At 40.2% G+C, this 12,099-nt stretch overlaps 1 protein-coding gene and 1 long non-coding RNA gene across 2 annotated transcripts in view; one reads left to right on the top strand and one right to left on the bottom strand.

Annotated features, from left to right (window-relative positions):
- CEP41 (centrosomal protein 41) overlaps window positions 1-12,099 on the top strand; it is a 47,900-nt gene that overhangs the window by 20,017 nt on the left and 15,784 nt on the right. The window contains exon 3 of the mRNA XM_059171870.1: window positions 8,400-8,447. Coding sequence (XP_059027853.1) covers window positions 8,400-8,447 — 48 coding nt within the window. The remainder of the gene's footprint in view (window positions 1-8,399; window positions 8,448-12,099) is intronic.
- Window positions 6,899-10,859, bottom strand: LOC131829768 (uncharacterized). Its single transcript, XR_009352987.1, has 3 exons — window positions 10,741-10,859; window positions 9,653-10,022; window positions 6,899-7,073 (listed from the first exon to the last, which is right to left on the bottom strand). It is a non-coding gene; the product is annotated as an uncharacterized LOC131829768 (long non-coding RNA).

Below are 12,099 nucleotides of genomic sequence, written 5' to 3'. Positions count from 1 at the left end.
TTAGAAAAAATACTGAATAGAAAACAAAAAACCCTGGTGTTCATTGTTATTAATTGGTTAATTGGTGTTAATTCTTTCTTAACCATTTGGTAGAATTCTCTAGTAAAACCATCTGAACCTAGAGATTTCCTTCCTGAGAGTTTTTAAATTTTGAATTTAATTGTTTCATAGTTATGGGACTATTCAAATTACTTGTTTCCTATTGGGTGAGTTGTGGTAGTTTGTGTGTTTTGAGGAATTAGTACGTTTCATCCAAGTTTTCAAATTTATGTGTGTAGGACTGTAATCTTCACTTATTATCCTTCTGTTGTCTGAAGTGCTAGGCCCTAATACTGCTCATTTGTGTCTCTTTCCTTTTTTCTTTGCCATGGATTTATCCATTTTACTGATACTTGTGAAGAACAAGCGTGTGGTGTTTAAAATTTCATTGATTTTTGCTCTCATATATATTGTTCCTTCCTTCTGCTTTGGGTTTATTTGTTCTTCTGTTTCTAGGTTGTTGAGGGTGGGAACTTAGCTTATCATTTTAAGACTTTTCCTCTTTTTTAATGCATATAGTTAGTGCTGTAAATTTCTCAACACTGCTTTAACTGTGTCCCACAAATTTTGATATATTGTATTTTCATTTTCATTCAGTTCGTTGTGCCTTTTTATTTCCTTTGAGACTATCTTTCTGACCCATGAATTATTCAGAAGTGTGGTGTTTCATTTACTAGGGTTTGGAGATTTTCCTGTTATTTTGATTTCCCGTTTGATCCCATTGTGGTTGAAGAACACTGTTTCGATTTTTTAATAAATTGTACTGATGGGGGGACAGTTGGGTGGCTCAGTCAGTTAAGTGTCTGCCTTAGGCTCAGGTCATGATCCTGACTCCTGAGATCAAGCCCCATGTCAGGCTCTTTGCTCAGCAGGGAGTCTGCTTCTGCCTCTGCCCCTCCCCCGTTCATGATCTCTCTCTCTCTCTCAAATAAATAAAAAAAGTCTTTTAAAAATACCTTTAAATTAGCTTTAACATTGATGTTCATTTTATTGCTCAGGATATGGACTATCTTGGCATTTATTCCATAGGCACTTGAAAAAACGTACATATGCATATTTTTGCTTCTTCATATTTTTCTTCTTTCCTTAAGTTTTTTTCTTTTTCTTTTTCCTTTTCTTTTTTTCTTTCTTTTTTTAATACTTTTTTTTTAAAAATTTTTATTTTATGCAATCTCTACACCCAATGTGGGGCTCAAACTCACAACCCCAAGATCACACACACCACTGACTGAGCCAGCCAAGTGTCCCTACTTTTCCTTTTTGATTAGAGAAGTTTCTTTAGCTCTTCTTTAGGGTAGGTCTGCTGGTAAACAGACTCTCTGAGTTTCCTTTCATCTGCAAAATGTCTTGATCTCCTTTCATTCCTGAGGGGAATTTTCTCTGAGTGTGGGAGCCTAGGTTGACAATTACTTTCTTTAAAACCTTGAAAAATACTGTGCCACTTTCTTCTAGTGATGATTTCTGATCACGAACTGTTTTTCCCATATAGGTAAGGTGTCGTGGCTTTTTTTGTTCTTGCTGCTTTCAAGGTTCTTCTTTTCTTTAGTTTTCAGAAGTTTGATTATGATGTATCTGGTGTGGGTTTCTTTGGGTTTATCCTGTTTGGCATTCACTGTGCTTGTATGTACATCTATAGATTCATGTTTCTTGTCAAATTTGGGAAGTCTTCAGCCATCGTATCGAGTACTTTCCCATCCCCACCTCCTTGATCCTCTTTATGGTGCTTTGATGGCACCTCATCATAGCCCAGCAAGGATAGAAATCAAGCCCCCCCCCCGACCTCACCCCCACCCCACCACCCCAACATTTGCTGACAGGTGAGGGTGGTGTTTGGTTGGAGTAAAGCAGTTATTGTCTGACAGTTTTCTGGCTTGCTGGGCTGCCCCTTCCCCAGTCCTTTGGGTGGAGCCAGCAGGCTTTTATGAGGGATTTATTTTTTCCTGTCTGTCCATTGGTGTTTCCGGGTTGCTGGCTTCTTTAGCTCCAAGTCTAAGATATATGAGGCAAACAAACAGGCAAGACAGATAAAACAAAAAGCCAAGTAAGTCAACTATCACGCCATTTCTTGGGTCCTGAGGTCCCTACCCAGTCTGCCCTCCTGTCTCGAACCTATCAAGTCTTTTTTTATATTTTATATGTAATGTCCAGGTTTTTTTTTTTTAATCAGTCTTTTTTAATAATTGATATATTATTGTCTTAAATTGAGGTATAATTTACATACCATAAAATTCATACTTTTAAGCAGTTCAGAAGTTTTTAGTACATTCACAAAGTTGTGACTCCGTCATCATTCTAATTGCAGAACATTTTTATCATCCCAAAAAAGAAAGCCCATATCCAAGAGCAATCACTTCCCATTCCTTACTTTTTCCAGTCACTGAAAACCACCAGTCTACTTACTGTATCCATAGTTTGCCTATTCTGAACATTTCACATGAGTGGAATCATGTAATATGTAGCCTTTTGTGTCTGGCTTCTTTCAGTTAGCATAATGGGTTCAAGGTCTGTCTGTGTTGCAACATGTATCAATACTTCATTATTTTTTACTGCCAAATAATATTCTATTATATAAATATATTCCACATTTTGTTTATCTACTTGCCAATTAATGGACATTTGGGTTGTTTATACTTTTTAGCCACAATGCTGCTATAAACATTAATGTACACATTTTTGTGTGAACATATGCTTTTAATTCTCTTGGTTAGGTACCTAGGAGTCACATAGGACCGTATGTGGTAACTCTGTGTTTAATTTTTTGAGGAACTGCTAAACTGTTTTCCAAAGCAGCTGCACTACTTTGCATCTTCACCAGTAATGTACGAGGGTTCTTTTTCTCCACATCCTTGATGATGCTTGTTACTGTCCATCATTTTGATTATAGTCATCTTTGTGGATATGAAGTGGCATCGCATTGTGGTTTTGATTTGCATTTTCCTAATGACTAATGATGTTGAGCACCTTTTTATGTGCTTACTGGCATTTGTGTATCTCCTATAGAGTAATACCTATTCAGATCATTGGTCCAGTTTTTACTTCTTGTTGTTGTTTTTTCCCTATTGCTGTATAATAATAGTTCTTTTACATAGACTGGATCCTAGACCCTTATCAGAAATATAATTTGCAAATACCTTCTCCCATTTTGTGGGTTGTCCAGTGTTTTTGTTGTACTTAGCTGAAGGAGTAAAGTACATCTACCTCATCTTCCTGGAGTCATAAGTCTCCCAAACTAGTTTTAGAATAGCTTTTGGAAGGTCCAAAGTGTACTCCATTGCTTAAAACGGTATTTTAAAGTCAGTGTGGGACTATGCTAGTGTTTGATTTTTGTTGTTGTTGTTGTTGTTGTTGTTTCAAACTTAGACATGATTTTGAAGTCAATTTCAGGGGAAGGTTTTAATGGTTTTTTCCTATGACTTACCTCCTTGTGTATTCAGAGAAAGTTTCCGCTTGGTGTGCCATGGCCTATTGGTTATGTGCCGTGATACATGTCCTGTTAGCTCTCTGGGTAGCCATCAAGGCCCAGGGCACCCAGCATGTACACCAGCGTTTTGTTCAAACATTATCATTTATATGTGTACCGAAAGGTGCAAAGGGTGAGGAGTCCTGGTTAAGAGAGCACAAGAATAACCTTATAGCCCCGTGAGAGTAAGGAGCCCCTGTCTATGGTACGTTTTTAAGCTCTGCAGTCAGAGCAGTGGAAATAGGGCCAGGTGTGAGTGAGCATTCCTCATTTCTAGGCAAAATAGATGGGTCTTTAATCTTTTCTTACCAAACAGTGAGCAATTCAGAGTTAATCACAAGGAATCAAGAATTGCATGGTATCTCCGGTCTTCGCCCAGATCACCTCCTGAGTTCTTCAAAGACTGCTGTCTTCTTCCTGGGTAAAGATTATTTTTGACTTCTATGCTTCTGACTCTACTTCTCCTATAAACTCAAACACTACTATATAGCCACGCTAGAAACAGCAGAATCATTTTGAACTTCAAATATTTCTTTTGTTCCATAGGTGCCTGGGTGTCTCTTACCGGCTCCCCAGCCTTGCCAGCCAGTGCCATGAATGGATTATGCTTCTGACGAAATCCCTGACGGCGTTTTGTTCGGTCTCCACCGCAGGGTTCTGGTGTATTCTCAAGCACCATTTCTGGGTTTCTGTTCCGCAGCACCACAGGCTGATGAAGGGACACTTTCCAAACCACAGGGCTCTCCCTTTGTCAGTGTCCTGCACTCTTTCATCGCCTGCATTAGCCTCTCATTTCAGTCTCTAGCCAGTCTAATTTCAAATGTCTTCAGTTTTCTAAAATTCTGTAGATTTTTCTCCACTGTGCCTCTTCTAGCCTTATTTTCAATTTTTTAAAAATTCATATTACTCTTGTTATCACCACACAAACTAGTCATTTTCTTTTTTAGCCTCTACTCTGCCTGAATATTTGCTAATAGCCTTGATCTTAAGCACTCAAACTCATTATAGACAAGGTACTCTTCACTTTTATTTAGTATTTAATTCTGTTTCTTATGTCAAAGGAAGAAATGTATGTGAAAGCCTTTTATAAACCAGAAAGTACTATACACTCATATAACTTACTGAGATTAACAAAGGACCACTGTGCTTCTTTTCACGCTTTCTGCTCCTTCTGAGCCAAAGAACTTCTCAGTAGAGGAGGGAAATATTGAAGAAAAATAAAGCAATGGAGTTGTCTCTTAGCAACTGAGTTCATGCCTTATAAATCTTGCCCACTTTAGAGTGCTGCTGCTCAAAATCACTTGCTTTCTATACTGGCTCAGTACAAATAATGTTATTAAATTATAGGAAAACAAAGGGAAAAAAATCTAACAAATGAGTCACTCCGTTTATTGACTGTGCACTCTCTTGTATAGCACTGTTGATGGAGTTGGGTTGTCTCTTGATTCTAATCGCGAAAGTTTTTTATGTATATAAATACATATGTCTATATGTGTGTGTGTGTGTGTGTGTATATATATATATATAGAGAGAGAGAGGTGTGTGTGTAGGTATCTTTTTTGTAATTTAAAATATAAACTTAGGTAGAAGCCGAATGCCACCTTATACATTTCGAGGTTACCCAAGTCTTGAAATAATATGGATGTCACATAGATAGTACAAAACATAAACTGTGATAATGATCAAGTTGTGCAAATGCAAGCCAAATTGGGGGCACGATAACTTGTGTTATAAAATAATTCATTATATGGATTCTTCAGATAGTTGATCTTCATAGTATATTTCACTTAGCAAATAATTCCAAGTACCTTTTGTGCTAGACAATGAAAGAGATAAAGATTCTGTGTGTGTGTGTAAATAGTCTTTGGCTTTCACTATCAGAAGGTAGATAAGACTTGCACACAAATGAGGCGGTAGGATGATGAATTCCTTGTGGGTGGTGAGCTGAGTCTGTAGAAGTTCAGAGGAGGGAAAGGTCACTTCCAGCTGGGTGAGCTATTATGATTACATGGACAAGATGACATGTTAGAGAACAGAAGACTAACGGAGAGTTTGTCAAGTTTAGTAATTAAGGCAAGATTGAAGAGGCAGGTAAGACGTTGGCGCTTTCAGCTCTAGAACAAGGAGTTTAAACTTTAGTCAGGAAGCAATGGGGAGCCACTGACATTTTTTTTCTTTTAATCAAAGTCTTGTCTCAGAAAATTTATCTAGCAGTAATGTGTAATTTCAGTTAAAAGAAAAGAACTGGTTTGTATGAAACAAAGCTGCATTTATAAATAAGCCAATTACAGAGTTGATTCATTTCTAGTCTTTTTAGAAGGTAGTCAAAAGCCTGTTTTCAGATGCAATTAGATCCAGTAAGATAAACTTATCCAGTAAGATAAAAGTGTTCTATGAAGTGGGGTGAAATACTACATTTCATACTTTCTAAGATCATTTTTAAGGATCTTTCATGGCAGGCATCCTAGTGTCTTTCTCCACCTGAAACAATGCAGAAATTTCCCATTTCCTCTTTTCCCCCAATGCTTGGATAGAATAAATGTCTATAATGAAAAGACCTTCTTATCAGTCACCCTCTCAGATTTGTTCTTAATTTTACCAAATATTTGTATACCTCTGCAAAAGACTGCATTTGCCTGCCTTCTCCTTTAGTGGGAGAAACAGAAGGGAGCGCCGGCCTACCTCACAGGGTTGTTGTGAGGCCCCACTGGTACAAAGACAAAGTGCTGGGTAAATACTCAGAAAATGCTGATAATTGATTGATTGAGAAATGGGCTTGGTGTTGGTTGGCTGTTGGTGGAAACCTCTCTAGACTGGAAATGCAATGTTTTAATAATAAAGGCCATATAATAAGCCTGGCTATTGTCTTCCATGTGTGGTGTGCCTCGGGGAGTTCAGAGCAGTAAAATGGGTCCCACCTGCTACTATTAGGGAAATCACACTTCCTACATATTTACCTCACAGTGAAATCGTGTTTTTTAAAAGCAGCACTCCCGAGAGAAGCAGTATGTTCTCGTTGAGCCATATTACAAACCAGGAGGTTGGGAACATTCAGTCCGGCTATCACTGGACAAATCGGTGATCCTTTTGGTACCTCGGCCTCCTTTTGTTTTTTTTTTAAGATCTTATTTATGACAGAGAGAGACAGTGAGAGAAGGAACACAAGCAAGGGGGGATCTGGAGAAGGAGGAGCAGGGTGCCCCGATATGGGGTTCGATCCCAGGACCCTGGGATCATGACTGGAGCCGAAGGCAAACACTCAACCAACTGAGCCATCCAGATGCCACTGTACCTCAGCCTTCTGACGAGACCGCCTGAAGCTGCCAGGCCAAAAGAAGCTAACTGCTGGGTCAGCAACACACAAATATAGGGGACTCAGGAACACTCGTGACCAAAAGCTGTTACGAAAATAGTTTAAGAATGAGACGTTTGTCATGTCTTTCCCCGTTGTATTGACCAATGGGTTCCCCCCGAGGTCAAAGTTGCAAAGGGAGAAGTGTGTGTGTTGAGGAAGAATTCGTGGCTCCCGCTCCAGAAATCTGGTCACATCTCAGGTCACTTCCAGCTGAAGAACCTAGAAAAGATCGTATTTGATGCTATGTTGGTCTGGGGTGCTGTTTGAATCTCTTAGGCATTTTCAGGGTTTCGCCTGAGAAGTCTCGGACGTTTCAGCAGCCCTGACTGCTGTCATGTCTCTCTGAGCTTTTGGAAGGCCACAGTCTGGCTGTAGGGCTACACTGTGCCATGCTGTCTCATCCTGATCTGGACAGTGTGTGTCTTCAAGTGGAAAAAAAAAAAAGAACAAGTGTTTTTAACTCAGTGGAATTTTATTCTCTGATGAATTTATAAGTAAAGATAAAATAACATGTTGTAAGTTTTTTGTTTTGTTTTGAGGATGTATTTTGAGTTTCAGAGCAAGAATTTTCTCTACTTCTGACCTAAAACATGAAGAAAAGCTCAGGCTAGTCCTTAAAAAACATCAGTTCGTGCCATTAATTGAAAGCATTTCTTTTATCTGAAGTTGGGACTGAATCGGACTAGCTGCTCCCAAAGCTTAAAAGTTAGCACAATTTTCAAAATGAGAAAACTTTGAAACAGTTTTCCCCTTTTTTGCTGTATCTTTCGAATGCCAGGCAGAGCTTGCTGTGTTGAATCAAATTGAAGCATGCCCAGTGAAAAATAATAGCCCCTGGCTTGGGAACTAGACCTTTAGTTCGTTCGGAAACCAAAAGGATCCTGGCCCAGTTTTAGTGTATGGAAACCCTCCAAACCACCTTGGCTAGCCCCAGTATTGTAGAACTAGGCTATAGAACACGAGGGCTCAGTGCTCTCCGCAATGGTGGGAATCTGCTGTTATTTCTTAGCAGATCAAATCCATGGTGAATACTAGGGCACAGACTGTGTGGTCTAGTTCAGGCTGCAACATCAGCAAGAAAAGTTGAAGACCAAGTTCAGGAAAGCAAGGGAAACCACAAAGACTAAGCAGAGGGCAAGGGCTTGCTTGGGTAGCCACAGCAGCACATTTTAGACATTCAGAGAGATCCTTGCTTCTTTCTTTCTTACTGGCACAATTTCCCCACAGAAAGATTATAGAAGAATAAAGGGAGGAGGAAAGTCTTGACTCAAAAAGAGAAAAAAAGAAAAGATTATATAAAGTGATCATTTGTATGGCCTGGGACTTCCTAGTGTTTGCTGTGTACGCTTTCAATACATGTGACCCTTGATTCCTCATCATTTAACGAGGCTATATAATCCAAAAGACTATTAATGTGGTCCAATTTACCTACTATGATTCTGTAGGAAGAGGATAGGAAGGCTTAGGGAATACTTGTACTCCATTCTGTTCTTGCAGTGTTCGCTCATTTTCTTCTACTAAAAGCCTGTTTTATTCTCTTTCTAGGTAACAGTATGACTAAATACACAGAGAAGCTAGAAGAGATCAAAAAAAGTGAGTAACACTATTGAGGTTCTGGGATAATGGAGCCCTGAAGTTCTAGAAGTAGGTTATTAACAACCTTAGCCCCGTCCTACAGCTGACAGGCATGGAGAGCTATGGGAGGCGGGCGAGCCTGGCAGGTGCCAAGGAGGATGTGGGAAACCCATGTTCCATCCCAGCCAGCTGCTAAGGTTGTCGCCTGAGGGCTGAGTTCTGCCCAACTAACATCCCACAGGAGATGTTAGTGTTAGAATGCAGAATGAGCTCTCTAGTTAGGCAGTGAGCATCCCAGCTTCTTGTTTCACTGGACTGCAATCTCCACGACCTTTTTCAAAGTCATGATCTTTCCTGTCTTCTTCGTTTTTTCTATGCCTGAGATAGTAAGCATACCACCTCTCCTTTCATAGCCTCCTTTGGCGTATAAATTAGTCGGTTATTCATGAAAGACGTGGAGGGGCGAGAGGGAACAAGCTTAGTCTTAAGTGGTGCTGCCATGCCTTCTGAATTCATTGCATTCTGCTTTCCTTTAATTAAAAATCATATTTCATGCACGTCCTTTTTACAAAGTAATCTGCTTCCAAGATAAGCTACTAGTCACCAAGTGCATCGCCCTTGCACAAAATCTTAATTTTTCAACTTGTGTCCAAAATGGATGGAAAGTGTACACAACCAAGGCCAGAACGAAAGAAGTAGAAACATCTGTTTCCTAAGATGGATTTGTCCATCTCCTCAGTAGAGGAACCCAGTGCCAGGGGAGTAGTTAGCTAATGGGAGGCAAGAGGCCCTCTAATGGTTCCCAGTTCAGAACTTCACTCTGGTAATACACATCCTTTGGGAAGAGAATATTACAAACCCAGAATTCACCATAACTTCTGTTTTTATAACAGGCCTTTTAATTTAAATGATAATGTTTCTGCTTCTTTTGAATTGCTGTGGTATTAAGAAACCCCAGCCAATAGTGTGGGGACTCCGGGGCGGCTTTATGCTGTGACCCTGCTGGTTGCCGTGTTCGGCTGTAAGGGCTGTTACAGACATTTGTTTTTTCCTGTGTAATTGTCACACCATCCTTTTCTTCTTCAATCATTTATAGCACATTTTGTACTTTTATTATACTTTACATTACATAAGTATACTTATAGAGAGAGAGAGAGGGAGAGCGAGAGAGAGAGCATATTTTACCATTTTAAACTTATTTAGAAAAAAATCTCATTACTCACCCATGCCTCATTGTTGTCATCCTTAGTTCATCCACAGCAGGTAAAATTCAGCCGGCTTGCTTCTGGTTGGGCCTACAATCCCTTTTGCCTCCTATCCATTCGAAGCTTAGTGTAAGCTCTCATGTCCACACCAAGATTTGTCCTCTGAAAATGTCCCATTCCACGTAGATTGCGGAACCCTGTTTAAAACATTTCTTAAAAGCACAATGTGGGGGCATTGGGTGGCTCAGTGGGTTGGGCTTCTGCCTTCGGCTCGGGTCATAGTCTCAGGGTCCTGGGATCGAGCCCCACATCGGGCTCTTTGCTCAGCGGGGAGCCTGCTTCCCCCTCTCTCTCTGCCTGCCTCTGTCCCGACTTGTGATCTTTCTCTCTGTAAAATGAATAAATAAAATCTTTAAAAAAAAAAAAAAAAGCACAATGTGGTTTCTCTAATATCTAAACTTTAAATGGAACTTGTTTCCCCACCCTCTCCCCCACCACACACCCAAATACCTCTAGATAAAGTCCTTGAAAATGTTTGCTTCCCTCTTGAGAAGTTTTGGCCTTCCTTTTAGTAAGACAGGAGGCTCCTCTCACTTTGTTTCACACACTTTGTGCTGATTCCCTGACTAGAATTACTTCAGATTCTGGTTTGAGATCTACATTTTGGAAGCTCTTCCCTTCTCTTTCCCCATTTTCTGCTGTAGATGTTCTTTTGGGTCACAAGGGAGGAGAATATTGCCTTGTTTTGTGACACCCTAGACCCCTCACTTTTCTCGGGTTACCTTAGATGCCATGTCTTTCTGTGAAATCACAAACCTTGTTCTCTTACTTCCTTTGATTTGTCTTCCACTGTGAACCCAACTTCCCTTTGCTACTAACGTGTTTTAACAGAACCCTGAAAACGCAGAATTCCTTTGTAATCTGAATATTCTTTCTGCTCTGTCTCAGGAAAATAGACACTCTGTGTCTATTGACTGCTCACAAAGCCCATTCTTGGCTTCTGGTGGTTGGATGACACTAGCTGAACCCAGTGTGAAGCATCCTAGATAGTCAGGTCTCTGTCCTTCCAGTAACTCGAGAGAGCCAGCCCGAGACTCCGTACTTACCGGAGAAGCAAAACTTGATAACATATCTGAAACTAGAATTTTTTTGTCTTCATCCCGGAGTTTGGGAGAAGTGAGGGTAGCAGAAGCTCCATTCTTAAAGCTCTGTTCGCCCTTGCAAGGACAGACTGACAGAGCTTTCCAAGTCAGCCTTTTTAATAAACTTTAAAACTTACTAGTAAAACGTCCAGGTCGATCTTTTATCTCTGAGTAAGAATGTCAGAGAGTCCTAACGATGGCTGTCCTTCTAAACAAGAACCAGGTATGTAGAGTTCAGGTTCAAATGTACAGCGGGATTCTGAGTGCCTATGAGAGGATCCTAGATATACCAGTCAGCAGAATAGACGAGAGCCTGTTTTTCATTTGAGATCATTTCTACTTTGTCAAAGGGGATTTGGATGGGTACATTTTGTACTGGGAATGTGAAGAAGTGGAGAAGTATTTCAAACTATGTAACTATTTATCAGTGGAGAAATGCCACAGAGCAAGCTACTTGAAAATTGTTGACTCTCTTGATTGGTTTATTTAATTGCCACTGTGATGGATATAAATGACTTTTGGTGGGCAGGTTGGTGGTAGTCTTGGGTCTGCGTCCTCATGGGTCTTAGGAGCTCCTTTGTATCTAGGTTTGTTAGCTTGTTGTATCCAGAAGAAGCTATTATGAGACTTATCTAGAAGTTATGGTTAGTTATTAGCCACCTGTCTCTCTTTGAGACATAGGAGAGCAGAGAAGCTTGAATTCACTGTAACAAAGAGTCTTGGTATAGTGACAGAAGTCTGGTTGTTTGTTTGTTTGTTTTTTTTTTAAGATGTTATTTATTTGACAGACAGAGATCACAAGTAGGCAGAGAGGCAGGCAGAGATAGAGGAAGGGAAGCAGTCTCCCTGCGGAGCAGAGAGCCCGACATGAGGCTCCATCCCAGGATTCTGGGATCATGACCTGAGCCGAAGGCAGAGGCTTAACCCACTGAACCACCCAGGTGCCCCCAGAAGTCTAGTTTTTAAAGTACTATGATTTCCTGACTCTTGAGTCATAAGGTGTTTTGGTCAACCAAGCTAACACCCTCCAAAGGGTTCATTCTGTGTTGGTTTCTGGAAAATTCATGGAAATGATTAGTAACACCTAGTAACACCAGGTAAATAATTTTAAATACCTTTAATCCTTTCCTTTGTTGCTAGGAGTCTTGGTTTATGCGACTTCTACCCTGCAAAGGCCATAGTAATTATCCACCTAACCTTGAGTAATTCGGGATTAATGAGGAAGTACTTAAAGAATCATGGCGCCAATATAAAAATGTAGAGATGAAGGGGAGCATGAGGGTGGGTGGGAGCTCCATGCTGAAAACTCTTCAGAATTGGCAG

This window comes from Mustela lutreola, chromosome 4 (assembly GCF_030435805.1).
Source record: "Mustela lutreola isolate mMusLut2 chromosome 4, mMusLut2.pri, whole genome shotgun sequence".
Lineage (NCBI taxonomy): Eukaryota > Metazoa > Chordata > Mammalia > Carnivora > Mustelidae > Mustela > Mustela lutreola.
Note: the sequence above shows the minus strand (reverse complement) of the source record. Positions and strands in the feature narration are given on the sequence as shown.